Source organism: Anopheles gambiae, chromosome 3 (assembly GCF_943734735.2).
Source record: "Anopheles gambiae chromosome 3, idAnoGambNW_F1_1, whole genome shotgun sequence".
NCBI classification, from domain to species: Eukaryota; Metazoa; Arthropoda; class Insecta; order Diptera; family Culicidae; genus Anopheles; species Anopheles gambiae.
In genome coordinates this window covers 67793681-67820874 of record NC_064602.1, presented here as the reverse complement: position 1 = coordinate 67820874, position 27194 = coordinate 67793681, and the positions used below count along the sequence as shown (strand labels likewise).

Sequence of the window (27194 nt, the reverse complement as noted above, 5' to 3'; positions counted from 1 at the left end):
ACTGCGACACGAACGACCTGACGAGGGTAGCGTCTTGATCCGAACCGGGGCTTACGGTTTGGAATGAAAATTGAGTGAGCTTGTCTTGTGTCTTGTGCGAAAATTGAGCAAAACTGGGCGAAGTGAACGAAACTCTGTTCTCAATGTCAGCTTACACGGGCGTGTTAGTGGGGAATACATATTGCACGAAGCATTTTTCCCCTCTCAGCATGCCGGAATGGATCGAGAAAAGTGTGAAGTATCGTTGATATGATCTATAAGGTTTCGCTTGTATGATGTGGTTTTCACTCTCTTTTGCGGTGAAGGTATGTTGGTTTAGCGCGTTTGCAAAGTTGCACGTGAGAATACATTTTTAAACAGGTTCAATACCTTTACACGATATGAGGCCCGATTATTAAACACAAATTGTAAAGACAAGTTGTCAAAATCGGAAGATTTGTATTATGACATCCGTTTGTGTTGTGTGTTGGAATTTTTTTTTTGACGAAACACAAACTCACAAGCGTACTGCCAAGATATGTATTATGAAACACAAACGGAAATCCAAAATTGTCAAACTGCTTTCCGTCAGTTTTTTGTCACGGAAAGGCGCCAATCTCAGATTGTTTGACCGACATAACACAACAACAGAGTTGTTGCTGTTGCTTTCACGACAAAATATAAGTATTTTATTTCAGAAATAATCAAATTTTATCATTTTAAATAAAAATATGTGTACTGCCATATCCATACCAATGGCGATATGCTGGAGATATTGGTAACGTGCTGCTGTTTTGGATTAAGAAGCTGCTGTTATTTCCTTCCTCTGTTGTTCTTCGATGGTAGCCGAAAGATGAAGGGCTCACGCACCTGGTTTGCGTTCAACAGCATTGGATTCCAGCAACTTCTTCAGCGAGTGGCTGCTTCAACAACCAACAGCATACGCACATGAAATTATCACATCTAACTGCATACACTTTTAGTTATAACAAATATTCGGAGGGCTCAATCTCCGCCAGAATGTCAAGGAAAATTTCCTTCGACACACGAATTTTTTTCTTAAATCTGAAATTAACAACCACGAAATGAAACATGTATAACACGGTTTGCACAAATGATCCGTATGCTTAACTCAAGCTTGGTTATAAAGCTGTAACGGGTCGAAAACATTTTGAAGCAGTCGGCGCTGTTTTGCCAGATCTACCGTTGTTTCTTCTTCACTGCCGCTATCGTCACTTACGAAGTGGGATAAAATCATTTCGATGTTTTAAACAAGGATTGTTGCTTGATAAACGATCGTGTCTCAAATAAACTTGTTTACGTTTGTTGTTTTTATTTTGAACATTTTGACACATTGACACAGCTTTAACGAAATAAAAAATTTAACGAAACTTGTCTGTCACAAGAACGGTTTCAAAATGCATACCTATTTTCCGTTTGTCTTGACGCACTTGTCTTGTGTCATTTCCGTTTGTGTTTAATAATCGGGCCTATGAAATGGTGATTGGAACTGTAGTGTACGTGATGGTGATCGGTTTAAGAGTTTTTTAATCTGATTGAAAAAAAAAAATGTACCAACAATTTAGTTTCGCTCAAATGAAAGTAAATTTGGTGTTCGAAACTAAAATTTGTGTGTGACTTTCTGATCAATGTGAATATTGGAATAAAATAACAGTAATTAGAACTAAGTAATAATAAGTTATAAGACAAAAGAAAAAGAAACATGGAACAAGTTGATAGAGGTTATTCATAAATTACGTAGCGCTCAAAAAGAAAATCGTCGCCCTCCCTTTTTGTTATCTCTTTTGCTATCTATTATTCATCTTATCAAATATGTACAACAACAACATAATAAACATGTATTTTTGAAGTTAATGTTAATTTAATTTTTCCTGCCATTGCATGGTAATTTAACACAAATGTAAGAAACAAAAACCATTGTCTACCGAAACTATCTATAAAATTAACCAGCTATTGATTCTCAATGAAAAAAAGATTAACATTATTTTTAATTCCCTATTTCAAATAGAGTTAACGTTATTACACTTTTTTTCTGTTGGAATGCATAAGCTGCTGATATCGTAGCCAAAAAATCACCATAATGGAATTTTAATATCAAATTCGTTTAGAAATATGCAGTTTTTGCAGCATTTAGTATTGAGTGTTTATTATTTATTGAGTTTGTCAATTTGACCTATATAAAGTCTTAATGAACTAGGTGCATGCAAGCTACAGGACGTTAAATTTAGTTTAATAGACGCAAACGCTCACGGACCGCATATTGAGACACTCTAAATTCATACAGATTGTAAACTTGACTGAAGTCGACTCCCATCATATGTATCGCATCTGACTGACCAGCACTGGTACGATAATGTAACGTGCGTATAATTTGATTTTGCCTGAGAGTCCAGAGCAGGAGCAGAGAAATTTACAGCGCTGGGTAGGTTGGGCGCATTAATTTCGTACGTCTAGTTGAGAATGGCTCCAGACCTAACGATAGGCATCGACTGGTGTAATTTGGACGTACGTCACCATGTCTCCATGGGAGGAGCCTGATAGCATAATACGCAGGAGTGTTACGTGTTTTATGAATGATACCTTTGGCAAAAATAAAAGTTTAGGCAAGAATTATTAATAATTACCAAAATAAAGGATGAAAATATTAAACAATTACAAATTTGAGAAAAGGGTGCGTAAAATGATTAATAAACAAATAAATGTATATTTCATTAATGTTTTTCAATTATTTTTTTTCTAAATTCATAGCTAGAGTCCAGTAGTAGTCAAGAAGCTAAGTATTGTATAAAGTATATGCATAATTGAACAGCTTGAAATATTTTTCCTTCTTGTATTACTATATATATACTTCTTGTATTACTACTTATATGGTGAAGGAATCACAATCGACGACGCAGTCTTAAAATTCAACGAAATCCTGGTCCAGATGGGATTCCATCTGTTGTACTAAAGAAATGTGTCATCACCTTATTGCCGTATATGACACAATTATTCCGGATCTCATTCTCTTCCGAAACGGTCCCGAGGATCTGGAAAACTTCCTGGATGACGCCCCTGTTCAAAAAAGGCGATCCGAACCTTGCAGAGAGCTACAGAGGAATTACGTCAATGTGTTCATGTGCTAAAGTGTGTGAAATAATTTTTCATGAGATCCTGCTGAATGCATCTCGGCATTATATCTGCAACGAACAACATGGATTCATGCCGAAGCGTTCAACATCCACAAATTTGGTAAAATTTGTCTCGGATTGTTTGAGTGGCATGGATATTGGCCTAGAAACAGACTGTGTGTACACAGATCTGAAAGCAGCTTTCGACAGCATATCACACGATATGCTGCTCGCAAAACTAAAAACACTAGGACTAACCTAGAGTACTCTCACTTGGCTTCAATCTTATTTAATAGACCGACTATATTGTGTAAAATTTGGACAAGTTGTATCAAATCCGTTTTACTGTACATCAGGTGTGCCTCAGGGCAGTAATCTTGGACCGCTACTTTTTCTGTTATATATTAATGATGTGAGTTTTGTCCTGCGTGATGTGAAATTTTTAATGTATGCCGACGACATTAAGTTATACTCGTTTTCCAAAGACACTAATACCCTCCAAATGGCTCTGGACTTATTCGATAAGTGGTGTAAGCGTAATATGTTATGTCTGTGTATTGAAAAATGTGTCGTTGTGTCCTTTACTCGTGCACGTCTACCAGTCTCACATAGCTATAGGATAAACGGACAGCTTCTTCAAAAGAAAAGTGAAATACGTGACCTAGGTGTTCTACTTGACACAAAACTGACTTTTAAAACGCATTATGAAGATATCATCAAGAGAGCAAACAGAACTCTAGGTTTATTGTTTAAAATGACGAGGGAATTCAACGATCCAGTGTGTGTGAAAACTTTGTACTGTGCATTAGTTAGGCCTATATTGGAGTACTGCTCAATTGTTTGGTGTCCATCTGCAGAAGTTTGGAAAGAGAGAATGGAAAGAATCCAACGCAAATTCACACGTTTTGCGATACGGCGACTTCAGTGGAGTGATAGTAACACTTTGCCACCATACCATTCGCGTCGTTAACTGCTAGGATTAGAGACTCTCACTGATAGAAGAAGAAATGCGCAAGCCTTGTTCATTGCTGACCTACTTTGTGGAAATATTGACTGTTCGGAAATATTGGAACAAATTAATTTAAATGCAAACAGGCCAACCACCAGAAATCGACAATTATTAAGAACTAATTTTAGAAATACGCAGTACGGATCTAATGAACCCATTACGGTAATGATGCGCGAATTTAATGCACTTGCAGGACATTTTGATTTTAATGAAACGACACGACAATTTAGAGAGCGAATACGATTTGGATAACATTTAGTCTTTACCTATTACTATTATTATTATTACTAATGCTTGTGTAACCATTATAAGGCGGACTCGCAACTAAGAAATACAATACAATTCAATAAGCTGCTTGATTCACTTATTTGAACTTTTTTTGTGTAAAATATGGTATAAAAATTCATAAAGCAAAATATGCGAGGAAAATTGATTTACTTTCATACGTTATGAATATACTGCAGGGTATTTTACACACAGAATTAATGTTTTATTTACATGAAAAAAGTTTATTATGTAATAAGAAGTAAAATCAATATTGTTCGGGTGAAGACGGTGAACGACTAATATCTATAACGAAGAAAATGAAGAAATTTTCACAAATTCCTTGGGATTTAGATGGGCAATGGATACAATATGTGAATTGGAGCTAGCGCCCCGTTTAATTACTTATGTCTGTAGCTTATTGTTTTCTGGCACTAAACCTTAATCCGTGCAAGGTAAGTTTGTGTCCCTCTTTCCGCAACAGTTTGTCGTAAATATCCTTGACGGCTACTACCAGCCCTGACGTATAGCTGCCCATCTGAATTTGATATTAGATTGCGAGCTAAACCAAGTTTAGTAGCTGTAGGATATCAGCCTGTCCACGCGTATCATAACGTCAACGATTAAGAAGACGAATTTCTAATGAAATCACCAAATCGAATGCAATCTTGACTCGGTTCGGGGGACACCAAGGGCCAAGGGTCCATTACGTTCAAATCCGCTTACCAGCACCGAAGCTGTTTTCCCTCCCATCCCATAATGTACAGTTTGATGAACAATAAAGCCAATGACGGCAAAAAAAAGAAAGGAGAAGCAAGTGTGGAACCAACGATGTGCTTAACCGTTTCATTGTTCATCAGCGCTTTGTGACAGGGCTGTATGTTAACAGTAAACCCCACCGCTCCCCAGGCGGAAGGACCTAAAAGACGAACATCAGAAGCAAAAAAGCTCTGGCCAATGTTCACCCCGAACCAAAAAGGCCGCTTCCAAAGCCGTTGCTCCATTTTACGCCTTCATACACCACCATAAAATGGATGGTGACGGGGCTACACACACACACACATTTTATTTTATTGACACACTCACACAATTGGAAGCACCCCTAGGGTTCCGAAAAAAAGTCAAGAAGTCACCGAAGTGGATGGACAAGTTTGCAGTTAGCAAATTTAATACCATTCAATCACGGGACGCGCGCTCACATGCTTCGGGCATTAAGCCGCCAAGCCATGAGTTGGGTTGGACCGTTGGAGAGGGGCGCATATTTGAAGGAAAGCTTTTTGGCGAGGGGTGAATAAAAGAAGATAAGAATTCATGCAAGCCTGGAAACGGATGCCCCTTCCCGGCCTTCGTATGTAGGCTGGTATCGATTATGAATCGAAAAATGAGGAAAAAGGACCTCCAAAGCGCCAAAAACGGCGAACAAAACAACAGCTACAACAAAACCGTAAGTCGAGCGGATGAAAAGGATATCAAATTTTCGCTTTATCAATCACGACCAGCGCGTGTGTGTGTGTGATGGGTCGTGGGTGGTGTACATTTTCGATGGCGTCTTCGTCGTCTTCGGGCGGTAAAGCTTCTCCGAATGCTTCGTCACGCTAGCTAAACGTCATAAAACCCCGCTTGCCCGGGGAATTGAACGAAACTCAAAGTACTCTCGTCAGGCCGGCTGTATCGACACACAGAGAAAAGCTCCATGAAAAGATGAAACTCAGCCTCGATAACGGTGGCTTCCACCAACCCCTGCACACACGGTCGATATGGTGCGAAGTGGCTCTAAGGAAACACCCGAAATATTGCCCAAATATTGGAAGGCTCAACAAAACAATCCCCTCCCTTAGCCACTGCGACACGCGGGGCAAGACCGTTGTAAGGTTGTAACACGATGAAGGCCACCCTTTTTAAAGCCCATCAACACGCCTGCTCCGGTGGTATTGAAAGGCAATAATAAGGAGATATTGATTATTTTATTGTTATAAATATTTATGGATCAAGTGATATAAATTAAAATTTAATGTCCACCATCTTTGCACTCCTTCTTGGTGAGTGTGATTGTGTGTGTGTATCTTTGTGATTCCAATATGCCGGTGGTTTCATTTTTGTGCAAGCACCAGCGAACATTTCGGTGGGACTCCGCTGACTATTGGTGAGCTTAGCCTTATCTTATTATCGGTGGTTTTCACGAGCGCGTTTTCGACGAAGGGCGATATCCATTTTTGCAGTCTTCTCTTTGTTAGCCTCCCATCGGTTAGCTTTTTCGGTGCGGTTGGTTGTGTGTTTTTCGCTCGATAGTGGTGTCTATTGTTTGCAAACTTGGCCATCTTTACACATTCCTTTCCTTCCCTGCAACTACAGGACAGCGTAAAGCGTATTCGTTTGGTTGCTTGTTCTCTTCTCAGGAGCGTACTTTGTGGCCGTTTTTTTGCAAGTGATTTGCACGGTTGACTTCCTGCGAGGCACTCTTATCGCTTATCGTTAGGATGCTTCTTCCATACGGTCACGGGGTGGTGGCCACTCGGGAACAGCTCGAACGGTGAAACGAGCAGCGAAAATCCAATAAAATTTGCTCGCCCATACAGTGTCCCAGCGTACTGGGTGGGTTGGTGGTGGTGATGGGGAGGTTACTGAGCTTTTTCATCCTGCTAGAGAAGAATATTCACCAGAAACTGAAGCAACTGGACAGCGTGTCCAGAAATTTCCTCGTTCGTTTTTTTTGGTGTTCGATTGGCCATTCCAGTGGTTTGACCACGTTCCGGAATGGGTTTGACCATATAGCTGGCAGGGCACATCGCTTCCCTTTTTCGCCCATTCATCATTGTTGCCAGTCTGTCTCTCTCTCTCCTTCTTTTTGTCCTTTCTTTCCTCTATCTCAACAAATCGGTTCCCTTCCCGCCCATATCGAAGGAATTCAATTTGAAGCGTTTATTATCGGTGAATATTATTCTTGCGAAGTGTGACTTTGATTGTTGCCGTAGGAGTAGTGGGAGTGGGAGTAGTAGAACTTCCCGAAAAGGAGAGCAGGAAGCAACCAGGAAGGTGATTGTACGCTTCCCTCACAAACCTCATTTCGATAACGGACAAGCGCTAAGAATGTGTTTCTGCAGAACTGGTTTGCTTTATTGAAAAGCAAAAAAGCACACACACACACAACCTCTGGAATGGCTCAGTTTGTTCGAATGGAGCATTGATTTATTGGAAAATATTTTAATAAACTTTGGTCTCCTTTGTCTGCACCCCGTACTTCAGCGCTGTGGGCAGTGTGGTTCTGTTGCGGATTTCCCTAGCGCAAACGTGCTTTACGCTCGTTTTATCGTTCGACGGACAAAGCGTATTCGTTCGTACGCTTTTGAACGGTTTGCCATTGGCTATCAACGTGTCCAGGGGTATTATAATCGATTTTTTGTGTGAGTTTTCATTGCCAAGAGTGCCTTCTATTCTAGTATGGAACAAAATGTGGAATTGAAAGCGAGAGCTTGATATGGTGTGCAGTTTTATTTGAAATCGTTTTGAATTATGGGGATGGCATGATAATAATTGTGTCCCGTATTGCGGTAGTGTGAATGCATTTCAATCTGAATTCCGAGCAGATACATTGACGGTTAGTAATGAGCACCTGAAGGAGTGCAAAACGTATCTCAAGTATTTTTTTTTATTGGTACAGAATGATAATGACCAAGCTTTTATAAGGGTTAGGTTCTATTTAAAAAAAATCAAATAAAGTGAACATATTACTAACATATCCTATTGCCTGCAAGCATCAAATGAGCTTTGTACCTCCTGTTGTTGAAACTTATATAGAACTATATCGAAAGCGTTGAAAATAATTTTTACTCTTTAAAGCATACATACTAAAGCCAAAGGTTTGTGGCACCACTCCACTATACTGACCTTTTTATCGTTCTTGTACCAGACCAGCGTCGCCAGTGGATTGCCGCCAGACGATGTGCACATGATCTTTTGCCTTGTTCCGACCGTAATAATCGATCCTTCGGTGTAGCCGGAAATAATCGGTGGTCCTGGAGGTACTGAAAGGCAAAATGATAGCAATCGAAGCATTAATTTTACCAACATCAAATATGACGGCAAATAATTGCTTTAACAGTTCAGTGGAGCTACAAAAACTGCAACTTGAAGAGATATTGAAACCGGAAAACTGGTGGCGTTTTAGGTTTTGATTCCCTAGGATAAAAAGTTAGATAACAATAGTATTATAAATCGAAATTCATGGCAATCCAGCATATAGTAAGTTAATTTATATATTAACATAATGGTACTGAATACGATTTAACTAACTCGTTGAACCAATAAAATATCGGTATGATCGATGAAGCTTAACTTAACCAATGTTTAAGTTCAGTTAAGTTAAGTTTAAGTTAAGTTGTACTAAAATTGTTGAGTAAAATGAATGACCTTGTTTGGAACGTCTTATATCATTCATTCCAAATTGGATCGCTTTGATTGTTAAAAGGAGAAGAAAGAAAGCATTAATATAATTCATTCGTACAACCTAAATGAATTGGAATTAACATGTCCAATTCGAAGCATCAAATGGATATAGCCCAGTATTCCGTTTTCAACATTCTTCCTTAAGTTTTCTATTTCGTTCGGAACCCGCTTTGCTGCAACAGAAACATTATGCAGAAGAAGGCGAAAGTTCTAATGAGTATTAAAAGGAATATTCTTAATTTCCGCTGACAGGTTTTATCCTTTATCCTATGAAAATGGGTCGTTATGTATTTTTTGCGCATTCTTCCTATCGTACAGGATTAAACTTTCCCAATCCCGTTAGGTGTAGCAAAGGGAAGCAGAAGCAAAGACAATACCACTTCAAATAAAATTAAAAAACAGCATCAGAGAACTCTTTGGTTCGTTGTTTGTCCGCTTTGGTGGATTAATTATTGCAATTCCACGGTTTGGCACCGCAGCCGGCAGTCTGGTGCGTGTAAGGCGCGCTTGTGCGTCTTTGCCTTTTGTACCGTTGGTTGGTGGTTTTAATGGTGGTACGATTAAATGATAACTAAAATTTTAATCAGCTTATCCTGCTCGAGTAGCGGGTAACACTTTTCCGCACTATTTCTGGAATAAAGCGCCTTTTTTGAGCAGCAGGAGTAGCAGTGGAAGTGAAGGCAGTGAGTTGGAGGAAGCTTTGGCTTGGGAAACGGCTGTGAGCTGCTGACACTGACAATTTAACGCGCTTCCAGGCCAGCTGATCGTCAGCTCTGCCAGTTCGGTGGTACTGGTAAAATTTGTGCAAATGGAAAACCGAACTTTAGGCGCAACTATTTTAATTAAACGCGGCAACTGTTTGGTAGTAAAGTTTTGCGAATTGAATTCCACTTCGTAATGGGCTGAAGCCGAAGGGGAGAAGCCTTTCAAGTGAGGCATAGAAGCATATGCTCATATTTAACCGGAAAAAGGCGAATGCTGAATCCACCCGTAAATGAGAGAAGATTTGGGTGGAGTGGATTGTGGATAGTGTATGGAAGTGGAGTGAGATAGAAAAACGAGGGATGTATAGGGTGTGTATATGGCAATGAAATGGTTGTGAGTGTGTTGAGAGTTTACTTAGCCAGATTGGATTAGTTTTAGAGTCAAACATTCATCCATCTTCATGTCAGCTTCAGCTTGAGGATTGTGCTTGTGTTTGTGTTTGGTAAAAGCAACGATCCGCAGATTTTTGTTTATCAATTTATCTGCTGTAAAAAGATAATTTTCTAGTGAAACAGTTATGTAAATCGCACCGTCTCTCTCTTAGCAGACATCAATGAGTTTTATACGTATAATCACCGGACTGTTGACAAATAATTAATAAAGAAATAACACGAATAATTCCTACAGTGTTTTACAAGTTTTGCAAAACTTGGGATGTCTAGCATTGTGCAAAATATTTGAATTTATTTATTTAAATTGATTCTATTTAGTATCTACCCCGTTTGATCTTAATTTATATCATAATTATCGATAATATAGGAAGGAATTTATTTTGCACAAAGTACCCACCGAACCCAACATTCTTTGTATTTGGGGCTGTGTTTTAACGCCGCGAGTCTGAGGCGTTAAAATGCTGCTGTAATAATAATAATTTCTCCTGTCCAAATCGGAAACCTCCGCGAACTGAACAACAGAATGCAATAACTTATCTCACCGACGAGCCTGTTACTGCCCCGACCAACGGGTACCGCATCGATGGATGATTTAAGTAGTACAACATGGGCGTGGTGTGGTAATATTGAAAAGCGATCCCTTGGCACCCGAAGGCATCGAGGTGAGGTTGCAAGCAAAATGGCTTTTAAATATGCCAAATTTACCATGGCAGAGTGGGTTCGATTTCAACGTAAACAATCTTCGTTCCATCGAGTTCCATGGGCTACAACATTTTACTTTTCGATCGGAAAGAATGAGCGTAAAAAAAAGGATTCGGGTTTCTGGCGGGGTCTTTTAATCGTACACACTGTACCTTCCGTCTGGGATGGCTGAAATGTGAGGAAAACTGTGCAAAGTGGAAAATTCATGACCGGTATGGTCTGAAAGTTGCTGTTGACTACTGCTGGGTGGTACCGTCTTGAGTTGATAGACATTAATTAGTACAAGTATTGGGCAGATAATCGCACCGGAACGTTACGAGCACTAAACAGAAGCTGATTAAATTACCTTGGACAGTTTGGCGCGGTTAACTGGGTAGAACAAGCCGGCAAAAGTGGAGGATGATTAATGATGATTTTACTTCCCGTTTGTGCGATAAATTTACCTTACGATGGACAGCGAATGTACTAGTTGTTTAAAATAATGTATAATGTAATGTAAATAATGTATAATAATGTAATATGCCATTGCATACGGATAATTTAAATGCTATCTGGTACCTGGCGCGTTGCAAAGGAGAAATTTCTCTTTAAATTGCTTCAATATTTTTCCCTTGATAGGAAGTCAACTATACCTTCAAATACTTGTTTTGTAGCCTTTTGTTGAGTAACGAACAAAGATCTTTCCGTGAATTGTGCAGCAGGTACTTTAGAGGACTCTTTTATCCAGACTTGACATTTACTCCGTTGACGATAGCATCGATTGCAGACTTTTTCTTTTCTTCTACAAAACTCATCAGAAGTGACAGCAGCTAATCTTTAGCGCGAATCATTGGGCGTAAAATTTTCCGGATAAAATCTGGGTTCAACCGTGGTTCCAATAAATACCACGACCAGGTAGTGGTGCACGCAAGTTCCCAGCACGCCATTAAAACGGGGCGCAATATTTTTGCTCGGAAAAATGCTTTAGAATTTACTTATCATCTCAGGCGGAGGATAAATTTCTTTGCGCCTATCATTCAGCTTTCCGAGAGGTGAAAGGGTTATGTTCCGTTCCCGTGGACGGATGTACTGCCAAAGGGGAGTTACAGGGGTACGTCTGGTTGATTAAAGCTTCGTATCGGGATGTAAGCGGAAGCACTTCATAATCTTTGGAACCCTTGCCTCGTCGTCCCGAGTTTCCCGGGTCCAGCTATTGTTCCCGCGGCCTGTCTTCATCTGTCATTGGTGCTGTTAGCTACTCGGAAACACCACCAGCAGCACCGTGGAACATCAGGCACAACAAAGCAAGTTGATTTGCATACTAATTAGAAAGTGCGCAGAACAGCGCTACCTTTTCATCGGTAGTCTCCCGGGAGCGACACAAAGGCAACGAATTTCTTCTCCCTGGATTAAGGGTAAGAATATTTCACGTTCGATCGTGCGATAAAGCTTGACGGACGCGAGAGCTTGGTAGTAAGATAAGAGCTACTAAAGTATCTGTAGCCAAAATTCCATCAGCTTGGTGTCAAAATGAACTTACACGGCGAGGTTAACTTTAGGAAAGAAAAGGAATGATAAATGGTGCCCATAACATTGTGCAAAGGATACAGATTTGTGTGGTTTCTAGCGAGTTAATAAACGTTGTACAAGTAATACTTACGCAGCACATTCACAGTGTGAGTGGATTGTACGTTTTCAGGCAGCTGCATGTTAACACCATGGCAAATGGCAACCAGCGAGCGTTTGCTAGCCTCCACCGTTGCCGTTATGTTGGAGGTCGTTACCCATCCTCCTGAAATGGTAGATAAATGCAGTAATTACTTGTAAAAGTCCGTCACTTAAGAACTTAGGGTTAAGCATTCCTTCAATTACCTTCTGGACTTGGGACAACCTTTGACGAGGCGTTTGTCACCTGTTTCCCATTGACGACCCATTTAATCTCTGCGGCCGGATTCGATGCCGTTGTCTGACACTGTAAGGCCACACTGTCGCCTACCCGTGCTTCGGATGGTCCGGAAACGATGACTTGTGTTGGTGCAACTAATGAGACAAAAAAAAAACGCAAACATAATTTGGTATAAATTAAGGTAATTCCAATTGCAATTTTTATTACATTACTTACACAACACGTTGAGTATAATCTCTGCTTTGAGTATCTTCGTCGCCATTTTATTGTTCGCTTCGCAGCGCAAGCGGGCCTTATTGTCACTCGCTTCGGCCACAAACGCGTAGATGTTTTCCGAAAACCGATCCGTGGTCCGGTAAGCCATTCGTGCCTGGTTGCCGTTTTTATACCAGATCAGCTGGGCCGGTGGATTGCCGCCCCGGCTACGACATGCCAGCTGAACGTGCTGTCCACGGCGAATCACTTCACCCGGCGCGTATCCTTCGATGTACGGCACACCGGGAGGGTCTGTGGAATGAGAATCGGAAATTGGAAAATAATATTTAATTGAAGCAAATATTTTATAAATTAAGTAAAAAAAGTGTCAAAAAATTCTCTGAAATCCCCCTAATGCGTCGTATAAATACTTTCTGGACATATTGAGACGATTAATGAAATGTGTACATCCTTTAGCATTTTACGAAAGGTTATCGTGTTTGAACATATGTTCGGTTTAGTGTTTTGAGTGCACAATGAGTGTGTGCAGGATGAGAAAACGAAATTCATCAAATCATTACTGAGGCGTGGGATTGCGAATTGATGCCTTGAATCTCAGTATCATCTAACCCATATACAAGAAAGGAGACTGGTCTCGCTGCAAAAACTATAGGGGTATTACGGTGTTCCGAATTCCGAAACGGAAAATCAACCACTGATCAGATCTTCTTCATGCGGCAGATCTTGGAGAAGATGGCTGAATACAGACACAATACATACATTAGTTCTCTTGCCGCATGTGGAAGCGATAACAAGACCTTTGTATAGCGTGGATTTGAATTTATATTTATTTTAATTGGTTCAAAATTATTCACACTTTTTTACAAATTGTGTCTTCACACTTTGATTAATAAATCGTTTCTGTTGCGCATGCCCTTATTTGGTCAATATTTCTCGCGCGCTCTGCCGAATCCCGATCCTCGACCGTTGACCTAGCACACGAACCCTGACCGCTTAGAACGATTGTTGTCTCTCTCTCTCGCCCGATCATCTATCCTGCTCGCGTTTTATAGCAGTGGTGATCGATTGCGCTCAGATCGATTAACGCACCTCTGTTTATCCCAACCTTTGTACTGTTTATATTTTGGCGTGTCAACATTCCCCCCCACGTGAATCCATGCGGTTTGGATTCACCAGTTGATAAAGACGCGACAATCAACCTACTGTGTTTTGCCGTTCCCACTATCAGCCTTTGCATCATCAATTTCTTCCTCTCTATCAACTTCTGCATCGATCCTCGCTAGTTTTACGACCGGGCGTTTTAACATTTTCCCGTGCGCTGTTCTCACCATCGCCTGCCTGACTCTACCGTCACATCCAGGAAACACTTTTTCTACAACAGCTCGTGGCCATTCCTTTCGAGCTCCTTCCGTCACGAAGACCAACGCGCCCACTTTCAACTGTTCGCCTTCTTTTTGCCACTTGGCTCGCCCATGAAGAGTCGGGACGTATTCTTTGAGCCATCTGTCCCAAAAGTGGCTGGTGAGTTCTGTAGCTCGGCAATAGCTGTTCCTTAGAGCTTCCGCCGGGTGTGGTACAATGGTTACCATCTCCTTTCTTCCTACCGACGATCCAAAAAGGAAGTGGTTTGGTGTTAATGCTTCCGAGTCGGAGAGCGTTTGTGGCATGTATGTGAGGGGGCGCGAATTAATCAGGCTCTCTGAGTCTGCAAGAACTGTGAGTAGAATTTCGTCATTTAATTTTCCCCTATCGTCAAACGCATTCAATGCTTCTTTGACACTCCTCACCATTCGCTCCCATACTCCGCCCATGTGTGGTGCTGAAGGTGGATTGAATCGCCACGTAGTGTGTGCGTCGGTAAAGGTGTCGGCTAGGGAGTACTTATTGTATGCTATTTGTTTTTGTAGCTCGTTGTTAGCGCCGACGAAATTCGTGCCGTTATCGGAAAATATTTCGGTAGGAGGACCCCTTCGACTCACAAACCGACGAATTGCCATGATGCACGCTACTGTAGACAAGCTATGTGCGACTTTTAAATGCAATGCTCGTGTAACGAGGCAAGTAAACACAGCTACGTATCGTTTTTCTCGCCGTCTTGCATTGACCACCTCTATTGGCCCCAGGTAGTCGATGCCTACTGCACTAAACGGACGAATGTGGGAGGTAAGTCTCGCTTCTGGGAGTGGTGCCATTCTAGGTATGCTCGGCTGACATTTTCTTATTTTGCAGCGTTGACAGTTTTTCATTGTCCTGGAGACACACGAACGCAGATGTTGTATGTAGTACCGCTGCCTAATCTCATTCACAACCGTTTCGCTATTGGCATGCCCGAACCTGCGGTGATAATCGTTAATGATCAGTTCCGTCACGGCGTGATTTTTCGGGAGTATGATCAGATAACGTGCGTTGAGATCTATCTGCTTTGCTTTGCATATTCGGCTATTCACGCGTAGAACTCCGTGTGCGTCTTTAAAAGGCGTGAGCGAGAACAGGGGGTTGTTTTTCTCCAGTTCGGTTGCGGCATCCTGTTTTAGGTCTGGCTGGTTGATCTCTAGCTTTTGCATTTCCGCATGATATGCGTCTTCTTGAGTGAGCTTCCATATTACTATCTCAGCCTTCTCAAACTCTTCGGAGCTCAGGGGTAAGTTTTCGTACGAAACAGATTTTAGGATATGAGCTTGCTGTTTTTTAGTGGCCTTTAACGGTAACACCGGAAGACCTACACGTTTTCGTCTACAATTTGATATAAACCGGTACAGAATCGCTACTGTCCGCACAAACACGCTCCATTTAGAAAATCGTTCAGGTTTTAGGCTAAAACTCTCTATTTCTGTGTGCATCATTACATGTACGCGACGGTCTTCCGTTGTGTTATCGATAGGTTTCTGTGGTGGCCAAGCCTTTTCTGGTTTGTGCAAGAACGATGGTCCAAGTAACCACATTCCGTTTGGCTGAATGTCTGTTTCTTTGCACCATTTAGTTAAGCAGTCTGCCGGATTTTCTTTCGTGGGAACATGCCTCCAGTTGTGCAGTTCGGTTAGCGTCAGTATTTCGCCAACTCGGAAAGCTACAAATTGTTTAAACTCCCGCGTGGGAGAACGGATCCAGGACAAGACAACTTCAGAGTCTGTATGTATGAATTTGTGACGAATGTGTAACTCCAAATTTTCGCTCACTGCTTGCATTAGTCTTGCCCCTAGCAATGCTGCTTCGAGCTCCATGCGCGGTATAGACAAATGTTTTAATGGTGCTACACGACTTCTCGCCATCACCAAACAGCAATTAATCTCGCTAGCCGTTGCCATGCGGAGGTAGGCTGCACATCCATACCCAAGTTCACTCGCATCGGTGAACACATGAAGTTGAATGCTATTGTAGTCAACCACCGATGTTTTCGAGAAGTACCATCGAGGAATTTCCAGCCTTTCGATACCCGGTAGTAGGTTAACCCATCGTTGCCATTTAAGGTGTTCTGAGTCGCTCAACTCAGCATCCCAGTCCAGTCCGGACCGCCATAAGTCTTGCATTAGGATTCGGCCATGGATCAGTGCTGGGGCTAGAAGGCCTAGAGGATCGAATAAGCTCATCACAATGCGCAGTACAATTCGCTTTGTCGGCCTCTTTTCTCCTACCGCATAAGGTTTCAGAGCATCTTGCCAATTTGCAGCAAATCTTATTACGTCGGTTGACGTGTCCCAGGTGAGACCTAGAACTCTCGGAAATTGTTCTTTTTGTTCCAGTTCTATCGCCTTGTATTGGATTCTGTTAGCTTTTTCCAAACCTACAAGGGCTGTGGACTCGTTACTCTTCCAATTGCGCATATTAAAACCGGCTTTGCTATGTATAAAGTGGACTTGTCGTGCTCTCGCATTTGCTTCTTCTACGGTGTCGCAGCTATCAAAGTAATCATCCATGTAGGTTTTCTGCTTGATTGCCGCAGCTGCTTCTGGGTACGTCTCTTTGTATTGGTCAGCATTCACGTGCATAACGTACTGAGCAGAACACGGTGAGCAAGTTGCGCCAAACGTAGCGACATCCATGATGTATGTTTTGGGACTTTCGCTCGGATCGAATCGAAAAAGAAATCGTTGAGAGTGTGTGTCGGGCTTTCTTATCCGTATTTGATGGAACATCTTTTCAATATCACCTCCAAAGGCGACACGTCTCTGTCTGAATTTGCACAGCACTCCAGGAAGCTGAACTAGTAAGTCTGGGCCTTTCAGCAGCTTTGAATTCAGTGAAACCCCGTTTACTTTAGCAGCTGCATCCCACACTAGTCTTTTCTTCTCCGGTTTGCGAGGGTGGCCAACGACGTTTATTGGTAAGTACCATGCACGACCAGGAGGGGCTTCAAGCACCTCCTCGTTAGATGCTTCATGCGCAAATCCCTTCTCCACGTACATTCTTATCTGATTATGGACTTCTTCTTTTAGGGGTAAATCTTTTTCCAGCTTGCGTTCTAATGCCAATAGACGTTTCTTAGCCATAGGAAGGCTATCTGGGAAACATACCTCATCTTCTGCCCACAATAAGCCGGTAGTGAAACGCTCAGCATGCCGTTCGGTTGTAGTCTGTAGAAGATTATTGGCACGGTTTACTTCTACTGATTCTGGAACATTGACACTGAAGGAAGAAATGCCCGTACCTTCGAGAGTGAAATACTGGCGTAGCATTTCATGAGTCGTCTGATCACCGTTTACATTGCTGCTTTCGGCTGAACTATCTTCCGCAACTGCTGCGATGTTCTGCGCGATGTTCACTTCAAGTAGCCCTTGTCGATCCATGCTGTTCGGATGTTGCACAGTTTCATCTACATTCGATATTCTTTCGTGACGGTGGACCGGGAATGGCGTTGCTGCTGTCGATCCGTCGATGCTTTTTGGACCATAAATCGACCAGCCTAGTAGACTTCGCACAGCAATTGGTTGACCTTCCTCGCCCGATCGCACTTCCAGTGGCTTCATCAGCGACACGTCTTGCAGCCCAATCAGCAGTTGAGGTACTGCGTTACGATACTGTATCGCCGGAAGTTCCTGGAAGTAATTCAAATTCAATATCAGTGAAGTGTCAATTGACTGAGTCGGTAAACTTAGCTGATTTATGGTGTGAGCGGCCGCTATAGAGTAGCGCCGCTCACCGCCCCTGGCCGATATCTCCAGCTGCACACGTTGCGAGGATTCCTCTCTCCTGCAGTAATTGCCAGTCCAGCACAGCTCTAGAGGATCACGAGCACCTTCAAGTCCTAACTGTTGGGCTAGCGACGTTTCCACCAGTGTCAGAGAAGATCCTTCATCCAAGAAAGCATACGTGTCGATACTGCGTTGGCCATGATAAACAGTCACCGGAACTATTCGAAATAGCGTCGTCGTCGATTTCTCTACGTGAGCATAACACTGCGCACTTGACGTGGAAGCGGATGGTTCTTGATGGAGCAGTGTATGATGCCGAATACCGCATCCCACCACTCTACAGACGAACGTAGATTTGCATGGTCTCGTTCCATGACTGCCCAGGCAATTCGCGCAAAGTTGCAACCTACTGACTGTAGCATGATGATCTGTAACCGTCATGGCTCTGAAGACTCCACATTGACGGACGCGATGCATTGGATCTTCACATACATAGCACTTCACACTCGTTCGCGATGGTGTAGCTTGCGCATGATGAGAATTTTGGCCGTTCGTGTTTACTCTACTTGCGGATTCAACCGCATTGGACACGTGCAGGAAGGAATGACCTCGAATGTTTCTTGGTGACGCACGAAGAGCTTCTACATTAGCAGGCACTGTTAATTCACAACAGTCTTCAGTCAGCTCTTCCATGAAAGCGCAGAATTCCCTTAGCGTTGGTTTAACGAAGTTCCGTTTGAATCGCACCCACTCCAAGGCTCTGTTGGCCGGCAGTTTTCTTACCAGTTCTTCCAGCAGTTCCGGATTAGAGAAATGATCTTCCATTTCGTTGGCCGTCAAATGATCGCATAACTTTTGGACTGCTATACCAAAAGATATCAATTGGTCCAAGCGCTCTGGTTTCGGGTTCTCGATTTGCCGTGCCTGCTCGATCAAGTCTTTTACTAAAAGTCCTGGTCGTCCATACAACTGCTTCAGCAACTTCATGACCTGGGGAGCTGCATTTGGAGAGGTGAACTTGGATTCCACCACTTCTCTTGCTGGTCCGGTAAGCGCTTCTTCAAGCCGGATGATGTTTTCGACCGAAGTAAAACCACACGCCTCGGTTGACCGATTGTAGTAGCTATAGAAAACAGGCCACTGTTTTATCGAACCGGAAAACGCTGGTAGCTTTCTACCCCACAATCGCCTCGCACTCTCACGTTCTTCCGCGGTACTTGTGCAGGGGTTAGGAAGTACTTTTCGCTCATGGTCACTGGTTAACCAATCAACGACTTGTGATGTTTCACTAACGCTGCGACCACTTCTCTTGCTAACACTGCCATCCTCTATCTGTTGCTTCATCGCTTCGTAATCCGAATTCAATTTCGCGATTCTTTTACTCATTTCAGTTTGAAGCGCTTCGACTTCCAACCTTCGCTCTTTAGCTAAACGTTCTAGCTTCAGTGTCGTTGCCACAGAGCCTTTACTTCTGCGAGAAACGTGCGATGCACTATCCTTTTGGTTGGGGTTTATTTTGCATCGAGAGCTAGAACCTTCGATCAGACTGGGCGCCTTTCTGTTCTTTTCCACATGCTCCGTATTTGTCGGCGCAGTACCCGTTTCGCTCCTAACGCTTCGCTGAGCCATAACTATGTCCGGAGTTGCGACTAAGGACACTTTTGATGAGGCTAACTCTTGGTCTGCTGGTTTCTGCTGCAAAGGTACTTCTACGGGTTTCTCTAAACGGGTTTTGGATGTATCGCCATCCTGAGATTGGGCCTTCCCACGAGTAGCCCTACTAGGTTTGCCACTCATCTCGTGGCCTTTCACCTTGGCTCGTCCTTTTCGCCGCTTTCACACCGTTCACACACCCACTTCACGTACTTCACCTCCTTGGAAACACCAGCGCAATCGAAGTGCCACCACTTAGAGTACGCGTCACATAGCACCATATCCGATACCGCGTTTTCGCGTTCACAACCGACACAGTCGAACTTTGGCTTCGGCATTTTTCTGCGTTAAACACTTTCACGAACTTTTAATTTGGTTGATATTAAAAGAAAAACTTTTAAATTGTAAAAAAGCTTGTGGAAGCGATAACAAGACCTTTGTATAGCGTGGATTTGAATTTATATTTATTTTAATTGGTTCAAAATTATTCACACTTTTTTTACAATTTGGGTCTTCACACTTTGATTAATAAATCGCTTCTGTTGCGCATGCCCTTATTTGGTCAATATTTCTCGCGCGCTCTGCCGAATCCCGATCCTCGACCGTTGACCTAGCACACGAACCCTGACCGCTTAGAACGATTGTTCTCTCTCTCTCGCCCGATCATCTATCCTGCTCGCGTTTTATAGCAGTGGTGATCGATTGCGCTCAGATCGATTAACGCACCTCTGTTTATCCCAACCTTTGTACTGTTTATATTTTGGCGTGTCAACACCGCATATTATAGCAAAGCAAAACTGTGCAATAGCTATAGCAAAAGGCGTGACGTACGATAGGTGCACGCACTTCTGAAGTCGTCTAAGAATTCACCTATCTTGGGTCAAAGGTCAGCAACGACTACAGCATGGTAGTTGAGTTGCGTGCAATAATGCTGGCTACCAACCGGTCATTCTACAGCCTGAAAAATCAGTTCACCTCGAAGAACATATCGCGTCGCATGAAGCTGGGACTATATAGTATCTATATAGTACCCGTACTCACATACGCCTCTGAGATATGGACACTGTCCAAATCTAACGAAACGCTCTTAGCCACGTTCGAAAGGAAGATGTTCAGAAGGATCATTGGCTTCGTATGTGTGGAAGGACAATAGAGGAGTCGACGGCATATACGAGATGTACGGTGACCTTACTGTTGTGCAACGTATTAAACTCGCCAGGCTCCGGTGGGCTGGCCATGTTGTACGCATGGAAACGTACGACCCAGCCCGTAAAGTCTTTTTAGGCCGTCCACCAGGACAGAGGAGGCGTGGTAGGCTCAAATTGAGGTGGCAAGATGGCGTGGAGGCGATCTTCATTAAGACCGGGATAACGGATTGGCAGACGAAGGCGCGAGACTGTGAACGGTTTTCGACATTACTGAGGTAGGACAAGACAGCAAAGCAGTTGTAGCGCCCGATAATTAAGTAAACATTAAGTGGAAATGATCATAGGATATATATATATATATATATATATATATATATATATATATATATATATATATATATATATATATATATATATATATATTACCTGATCCATGAATTCACGTAATAAATAAACAAATAAATAATTAAAAAAGAATACTTATGACTAGTTCATACGCTGTTGCGATAAATTAATAAATAAATAAATTACACAATGCGTGATTGGAACATTATTTGCATACTTTTTGTAGTTGTCTGTTTATCAATGATATTAAATATAACCTAATGTATTAAAAATTTCAGGGTAATGCTAATTAATATGAAAATTGCACATAAGTGCTGATTTAATCACAACAGTCTCTGCTAGTGTATCAACTTTCATGCGCACAAATGATCCCATTTAATGTTTAATATATAACCCTATAGCAGTGAAATTATAGTTAACTTATAATACAATAGTCCTTCATCATAACAATATGCTCCAGTTTAAACTATTGGCCAGTATCATCGTATAATATATTGGGTTTTCTGATTACTTTAAGCGTTCTAGATATGTATTTCAAAGCTCTCAATTTGTATTCCTCGTTTATGATCTATTTATTACTCCTACAAAGCAAGGCGAGCAACAATTATCATTCGAGTTGTTTGTTATTTAACTTAAACACATCGTTTATTTTACTGTTATGAGCTAACTGAGTTTATGAAAAGAGGTTTTCATTAGGCAATAATATAGTTCAAAGCAGCAGAATTTTTAGATTACAGCAGAATTATAAACGCTCCAATAATATGGGTTTATCCGACACAAAAGCTCTGTAGTATGCAGCTGAACACAGTGCGGCTGTAAGCTGAACACTGTGCTGCTGAAAACCAATGCACATGATTCATTCTCACATTGAAAGAAACAACCCACCCGCGGTGCCCAAGTGGGGGCAAAGCGGAAGGAAAATCCGTTCCTCATAATTATTCGTTCTTTATTCGCAACTTCCACCTACCGTCGTTCGCAGGCAAAGCAAAGCGGTAAAATTAATTTTCTTATCACCGTGTGCATGTATGTGTGCGTGTGTGTGTATGTAGCTTTTTCTCAACAAATTTACATCTCTTGGCTCGGTAGCGTTGTTAGCGTGTCGATGTATGGCAGTGTATGAAAGCTCCTCCTTTGTACGCGTATAATGAAACAACCACCTCAAAACCCCTCGTCCCCCTCCATTCCCTACACGCGATCACTATCATGCACGTGTCTTTGAAGCCTGCACAGGAAGACTGGCGGTGAAAAAAAGGCACCTAAACGTTCGGCATAACCGACACCATTCGTTAGGACAAAACTTCGACAACTTGTCTTTGGCGTGCATAAATAATGTCAGAAATGCTAATTTTCGTAGATAATGTGCGGCTGGCTGCCATTATGGCACGTATGGGTGTATGTACGTGACAGAGCGAGCGAGGGAAAGAGCGCGATAGTGCAAAGGAAGGCGTGCGGCCCAGGCGATAAGTAGATTGAATTTTAATGCCAACATTGTCGTCATTTGGTGTGCGCCCGGTGCGCTATCGCTAATGTGCATTTTTCCGAAACAGCTTACGGGTCCGATGGTCCTTTCCCTTTCTCCCCCCGCTGGTGTTTCGGTGTATTCCGTGAAAAGATGTGGTTTGGCTTTCACCTCTTCAACGTGCAACGTAAGTTAGGTTAAAACCCGGTAAGAGCTTTGTTCGTTCCGAGGTGCTTTCGGGGTTTTGCTCGCTTTTTTTGCAATGCACACAGCATCCTAGTGCTGGTGGTAGATCTTGTTTTATGAGCAAAAGCGAACAAGAGCACGAAAAAAAAGAAAAGCCCGAAATGTATTTTAAATTTGTGTCCCCTCGTGGCTCGGAATGGCTCGGTTGTGTGCTGTTGGCTAGCCATTGCAGCATCCTACACTGTTGTTACCGCAAAAGGGGAATATGATGGAAAATCGAAATGGATGTATATTGGATTTTTTATTCCATCCGCCCTTAAGACCTCCCTGTCTCTCTCGCCGTTTCACGTACCCACACTCACCCAGGTCTAATCCGTTAAATGTGATGTCATTTCCTTAGCTGTCATATGCAAACTCCCTCGTGGTTCGAGGCGAGCCGGTACACGGTACGGTACGGTACGAGCAAGCATCTCACGAATGCTAATCCTTTGAGTGCATCTTGCAAGGCATCTGCATCACCATGCAAGTTGCAGTATGTATGTGTTTGTTGGTGTTTGTTTGTGGGTACTGTTAATGCAAACAGAATAAATATGCAGCGTTCCGTGTTTTGTGTGACGCGGTAAGCATGTGTGCTTGACACAGTCAGGATATGTTCTTTCCGCACGATAAAGCGAAAAATAACGATGTAAAAATAAATTAGAAGTTTTTTTCTTTTTTAACGTGACGCGGCGAAAACTGGGACAAGAAGGCATCAAAACTTTGTGTTTAAATTGATATGTGACATGCTTTGAAGGATATGTGTATGTGCATTTGAAAAATATTTAAATTTAGACTTTTAACGATACTTTGACGATATATACGATAGCTTAAATAGTGTTGCTTGCACGTGTGATTAGAGTTTTGTGTGGTTTCTACGGTATTGAATGTTTTATATCGTAAAATGGCATCCACATTTCTTCTTTAAAACAGTTGAATGTTTCGTATGAGCTTTTTTATTAAATGTTTTTTAAAGAGATGGCGCTGACCTTACGAAAAGTTAAAAAAGCGCTTACATTTTAAATTGATATTGCAATTTCAGAACGCGTTTTTAGCTTAAAATCAGCAATACAGAATTTCTTTAGTCATCATAAATACATATAGTTCGTACATGTAAAATACATTCCAGCAGTGTGTATTGTCATTCCAATGATCTTTTGCAATGTTACCACTAAGCTCTCAAGAAGTCTTTCATTTAAAGAAAGATGAAAACAATAAAACTTAATATTTTTGGTTTGTGGTAAATATTGAGTAAATGAGCAGAAATGGTGTCCGGTTAGTTAACTCAATGTAAAGCAAACAGCAAGCAGAGTAAGAAATTTATTGTGTATTAAAAGTTATTGCAAGTACAGTGAAGAAACTATGAAATTATAACCTTCACTTTATCTTTTTCATTAATTTTACAATCGACAAGAAAAATTGTTCTCTTCTTTCTCCCTCCAAAGAGTCCGCCAAGAACGAACGAAACTGTCAGCTGAATAAATGAATAATGAATGCGGTGCTGGCTCGAAAATATCAGCACCGGAACAACAGAACTTCAATCAGTACGCGCGTGAAGTCAAAATCAAAAGACTCGAAAAACTCACCGCGGCGAAGGGAAAATGCTTCATGCACGCAAATGCTTCTCCCCCTAGCGGAGGGGACTCTAATTATATTAACTCATTTGCATAGTAATCCATCGCGCGTCAAAATGCGTCCGTCTTTCTACCTCCACACACAACCCACACACACATACATATATAGACACGAGTACTTTGGGATGTATGACTAATTATTTGTCTATACTTTTTTTTTGTTGCGAAAAGTATTTCCCAATTGCACAGTGCTATGGGAAGGGATTCAACTGCCAGCACACTATCATATGGTAACAGATTATGGAAATTGCTCTTTACTTGCAATGAACTTTTAACCTACTTTCCTATGTGTTTCCTTTTGCTCATTATTTTACTGTTCGAGTCGGGCGGAATGGTTTGGAGGAGACTCTTTTATCAAACCAGTAGAAATCATTCAGAATTAAATTTATGCTGAAAAGGAGAACTTGTTGTTTTCCTTCCCGTATGGTGTGAATTCACTTTTTGCATACTTTACTTTTTTTTAAATGAAAATTAAAACAAAACGATGTGAAAAAGAGAGAGAGAGAGAGAGAGAGCAGAATCTGAAATGACTCCTTCAACAATCCATTGTAAGCTCGGTTGCTCGCGGTCGTTGCGAGAACGGCTAAAGCTTACATTCGTTTCCACGCCACGCCATCCGCTTCTTAATCTCATACCCTTTGCCATCCAGCACGTGTCTTATTTGTAATGTCTGAAAATGGAAAAGTAGAGCAAAAGGATTTTTGCGCCACCCGCGGGCAGCTGTCGGTTGTTTATTTTTATTTAATATTTACTTATTACATTCTCCACCATCATTTTAACTGCTTTTTTCATCGCTGCTGCTGTTGCTACTGATGTGAGCGTGTGTGTGTGTGTGTATGTGGAGATGTGTAAGTGTGCTTTTTCGTCGTTGGTTATAGGAGGATTCGGGCTCTTGCTTGATTCGTACACTCGTATCCTTCGCACTCGTCGCGGCAACGGCTCAAGCGTGCCACAACAATCGCTAGTAACTGCGCTTTAGCACACTTTCTTTTTGGCGCTATATTGCTTACAGTTGGCATTTCTCAGGAGAAGGTTACTGTTGCTTGATGCAGCACTTTTGTCCCGTCACTCGGTGTCCCGGTGCCACCGTTGCCATGCTACCAACACAACGTGTGTTAATGTGTCGTTGTCGGTCAAAGTGAGGGAAAAAGTAGAGTGGAGCGCAAAAAAAGAGGGGACGAAAAAGCGTTGCTTGCTTTGTTTGTGCTTCGTGGCAATGGAAGGGAGCAACGAGCGGAGCGTGTGGTGTGGTTCGAAATGAAAAGTTATTTTCCTGCTTTGTAATGGAAGCGCTGGGCGCATTTTCTTCACGATCTCAATTTTTGCCCCCTTCTGCTCAAGGTTCATCGCGTGACTCGCTGACGACGACAGGGGCGTTAGAAATTCTTTCGTCGAGTAGCAGCACCGCCAGCAGCAGAATAAAACCAAACGATGACAGCAAGCACGGTAGCAAGAGAAAAAACAGCAAGAAAAGACGGAAAGTTTAGTTCTGTTTGGTTCTGTTTCGCGAGTACGCTTCCTTGCGGGTCGAGCACCCGCATCCCGTGTGCTGAGTAGTGCAATTTTTAAAATCATGCTCCACGCGCGTCGACTGCGAAACAGTCATCGAAGAGCAAAACCTTCAATTGATTGAGAAATCATAGACTGTTGGGACGCGTGCTTTCCTTGTTCAGCGCCCGAGGCAGGGAAGGTACGCTCAGAGTTTCAATTGGCGTGTCGGGAAACGGGACGAGGCACCATTCTTGGGACGACGCAGCACCCAGACCCGGGAGCTCTATTGGCTGTAAAGGTACGTGACTGGAAGCTTATTCCCGGGTGCCAATCAGTGAACTGCCCGCAGCGGATGAGAGAGAGATTGGAGGGTGGGGGGAGGGAGCGAAAGAGGACTGGAAAGATTTGATGGCCAAGCGTAAGTAGCCATTAGTACACTGGGACGGGGCACGCGAAAACTGCACGGTACGGTAAGTTCCCACTGGCAGTGGCGAACAGAAATGGCCCCCCGGCAAGGTGGAATGTATAATGAGGTGTAGTTATAGCGGTTTTGGCGATCCCCCCCCTGGGCTCCGATTTTGACAGATGGTTTTCCGCTTGTATATGTATTGATGGATTGTTTACGTTTTGCATGGTTAATATTTGGTGGAGATCAATTTGGGTGAATATTTTAGTTTATTAGGACACTGCCCGTGATTTAAAATGGAAATTTTCCTTCGAGAACTTGAAGCGTTCGCCAAACGCAGAAAACTAACTGTCAGTTTTCTTCGTCGATTCTTCTTCCACCTAGCTGTCAAAACGGGCTTATAACTTGACCTGATATCTTTACGGTCCTTGCCCCCCGGTACTTACAGAGCACTGACAGCTGCACGGTCGACTGCATTGGACGGTCTTCCGGGATTGCCTGGTGTCGGGCTTGGCACGTGTAGTCGATGTAGTCATCTTCCGCGGTCGGTTGAAGTTGCAGCTTGGACGTGGCCGTGTACCGGTGATCTTCCGTCTCTGCGCTTTTGGTTTCGATCGTGTCTAAAGGCATAGGTTGAGAGGAGACGAAGAAAAACAGGAAAAGAAATATGTCAGTGTGAGTGTTGATATCGGTATAGATGTAAAATTGTTGTTGTTTTTTTATGCTCTTTTGCAATAAAGGGTAATTGCGAATGCTTTCGCGTGCAATTAATCAATTCAATGGATTGATTTTCACTTCAAACTGCAATCTACAACGATTTGTTGAAGTAAAAGAAAAAAGGTTAGTATTTTTTCAGGGAATATGAAATGTTTCAAATTCGTTAAACTATGCAGACAATTGTCTTAACCAAATTTAGAAATC

At 42.3% G+C, this 27194-nt stretch overlaps 1 protein-coding gene across 5 annotated transcripts in view; it reads right to left on the bottom strand.

The window, feature by feature from the left end:
- The window catches only part of LOC4397681 (nephrin), a 264444-nt gene that overhangs the window by 26400 nt on the left and 210850 nt on the right, over positions 1-27194 (bottom strand). For all 5 annotated transcript variants that reach the window (XM_061657212.1, XM_061657211.1, XM_061657214.1 and 2 more), the window contains 5 exons: positions 26720-26893; positions 12787-13077; positions 12537-12704; positions 12325-12456; positions 8269-8405 (listed from right to left, as the gene is read on the bottom strand). In XM_061657212.1, coding sequence (XP_061513196.1) covers positions 8269-8405; positions 12325-12456; positions 12537-12704; positions 12787-13077; positions 26720-26893 — 902 coding nt within the window. The remainder of the gene's footprint in view (positions 1-8268; positions 8406-12324; positions 12457-12536; positions 12705-12786; positions 13078-26719; positions 26894-27194) is intronic.